The sequence below is a fragment of the Cyprinodon variegatus genome, unplaced genomic scaffold, assembly GCF_000732505.1.
Source record: "Cyprinodon variegatus isolate N-32 unplaced genomic scaffold, C_variegatus-1.0 Scaffold1566, whole genome shotgun sequence".
Classification (NCBI taxonomy): domain Eukaryota; kingdom Metazoa; phylum Chordata; class Actinopteri; order Cyprinodontiformes; family Cyprinodontidae; genus Cyprinodon; species Cyprinodon variegatus.
Window position 1 is genome coordinate 93561 of NW_015152019.1, and position 2675 is coordinate 96235.

Consider the following 2675-nt stretch of genomic DNA (forward strand, 5'->3'; position numbering starts at 1 on the left):
TGGATGGATGGATGGATGGATGGATTTCATGTACCTAAACACCACATATATATCAGCAATATTAAATATTCAGCCTAGTTTAGCATAATGGTGTTCTATTCTCAATGGTGATATTGTGCTTTTATTGATTTTTGAAAGAAACCTCTTTTTAGTGTGGATCAGATGATTCAGCCTCAAGCACTGCGTTCGATCAGAATGTCATCTTTAGAAATTGCTATAAATATAGATTAGATTTTATTCAGACCAAACAGTTTATGTGGTCCAAGACAAAAGAAGCCTTTAAAACTCCAGTAAAAATAATTAAATTCCTCCTTAAAGACTGGGAAACTTTTAAGATTACAAGAGGGAGAGATATGAAGTATGAACAGAAGACTGTGAAACTACTCTGGCAAAGTAAAGTATAGCTGAATGACCAACAATACAGAATTTTAATTGTAAAGTTTGTATTCATGTGGTCAGCATTAGTTTTAAAGAAAAAGGGCATAGTATTTGACACTAACAGGAGAGTTGTTGCATGGTCTTGTACCCTGAAACAACAGAATGGCTTTGGAAATAATCTCAGCCAGGTTTTATTTATTAAGTCAATAGAAATTCATGAATTAAATGTAACTTGTCCAGCACAAAAAAACTTCGAAGCCAAAACCTTTCAACCAAACAAACCATTGCAAACAGATTGCCACCCTTTTTGTTGTTTAATACCATGTGCAATTTTTCTTATTTTATGGATTTGAATAAAGAAATAAAAAAAATAAGTTAGGCCCTCTTTATAAGAAATTCTAATCCAATAATGAATGCATTCTCCCTGTATTCCCATAGTTGTGCATTCAAAATCCCATTGACAAATGTTGATTGATGCTCTCTATTAAGCCCAGTCATTAAGTTTAAGTTTTCTTCTGGGATCTTTGGTGGACTCTCAGTCCAGATGCTTACTTATATTTTTCTGTGCTCTGTAGCTTTGTGTGGAGGAGAACTGACTGAGCCTTCCGGTACCATTCTGTCCCCTGACTGGCCCCAGAGTTACTCCAAGGGTCTGGACTGTGTTTGGCAGATCCTCGTTAACGAGGAGAAACGAATTGAGCTGGAGGTTCAGATGTGAGTATGGTAATAAAGAAGCATAGGCTATTCTATTGAGAAAAAAAAAAAAAAACCTGAGTTAGATTTTATTAACTATTATGTATAATTTTTTAATACATTCATTTACATTTTATTTTTTTGAAATTACAAAAAAAGCCCCATTAAATAAAAAAAAAAACTGTAAATCAACAAAGCATAGACCTTTTTTTATTATTACTTTGGAACTTTTTTATTATTACTGAATGGTATAAAATAATAAATTCCAAGTAAACAACTGTAATTTGCAGTAACTTTGTTAAAAGACGGCATTGAAATGAATACACATTTATTATAAAGGTATATTTATAATAAATGTTATAATAAATCAATCTATTTTGTATAAATATATTTGAATAATGTTACAAATAAATATGAAATAATATTAAAAAAACTGCATATGTGATTATAAAGCATTATGTACAAACATGCTACATAACATCAGAGGACTTGTTATATATCAGAGGTGTTAAATGAAGCCTATTGGTTAACATAGTATTGGTGAATGCAGCACAAATTAAATTAATTAACAGCTGCTCAAAGGTTGAGGAAAGGAAAAAAAATCTGCTGTTTGTGGAGTTTTTTCTTTTCTTCAGTCTTCTCAGTGAACCAACTAAAATAATGCACCAGGTGGGTGGATAGTTTGGCTTCAATAGGAGAAAAACCTCTGAAATGAAAGTTCTTTTTATTTATTTATTTGTTTTTTCACTTTTCCTTTCAGCTTGAATATTCGTCACACGGATGTGCTGACAGTTTTTGGTGGCCGTGACCTCATGTCACACGTGATTGGCCAGTATATGGGCTCTAGAGAGCGTTTCCAGATCGTGTCTGGGGGGTCAGAGGTCACCATTCAGTTTCAGAGCGACCCAGATGATTCCAGCTTCATCCTCAGTCAGGGGTTCCTCATTCATTATCGTGGTGAGTGAACTTTTAAATCCAACAACACCCAAATTTGCTTTATGATCCAGAGTGAGTTGATATTTAGATGTGTTTTACTTATAAGTTGAAAAACAATCTCCAACACCTTAAATGAGTCACCAAGTGTCTTTCTTTCTCTGCCTGGTCTGCAGAGGTGGAACCGAATGACACCTGCCCTACCCTCCCTCAAATCGAGTTTGGCTGGATAAGTTCGTCCCACTCCTCTCCTGTGAGAGGCAGCGTGCTGACCTATCAGTGCCAGCCGGGTTACGACATCAGCGGCTCAGACATCATCACCTGCCAGTGGGACCTTACCTGGAGCAGCCCTCCACCCACATGTGTTAAAGGTGAGAGAATAATTAAGATAAAAGAAATGATCAGATATTATAATTAAGTCAGAAAGATTTTTTTTAATTCTATCATTTACTCTTCTGTTTAAATATGTCCATTTATCAACACTCTTCACTAAAAAAAATCACCTTCCTCTCTTTCTCTTTCCCTCTCTCTCTCTCTCCCGGCATTTTCCCCCTCATTTAATCTATATTTAATCCTCTTATAATCCTAATAAGAGATTTAAGAACCACAGTTCGTGTTAAGAAACATCTTCTATCAGGCAATCTACTTCATCAGGATTCCCATTTATATAT

At 34.8% G+C, this 2675-nt stretch overlaps 1 protein-coding gene across 1 annotated transcript in view; it reads left to right on the plus strand.

Moving 5' to 3' along the window:
• Positions 1-2675, plus strand: part of sez6l2 (seizure related 6 homolog (mouse)-like 2) — a 20820-nt gene that overhangs the window by 11516 nt on the left and 6629 nt on the right. Inside the window, exons 11-13 of the mRNA XM_015403790.1 lie at positions 954-1092; positions 1832-2028; positions 2181-2375. Coding sequence (XP_015259276.1) covers positions 954-1092; positions 1832-2028; positions 2181-2375 — 531 coding nt within the window. The remainder of the gene's footprint in view (positions 1-953; positions 1093-1831; positions 2029-2180; positions 2376-2675) is intronic.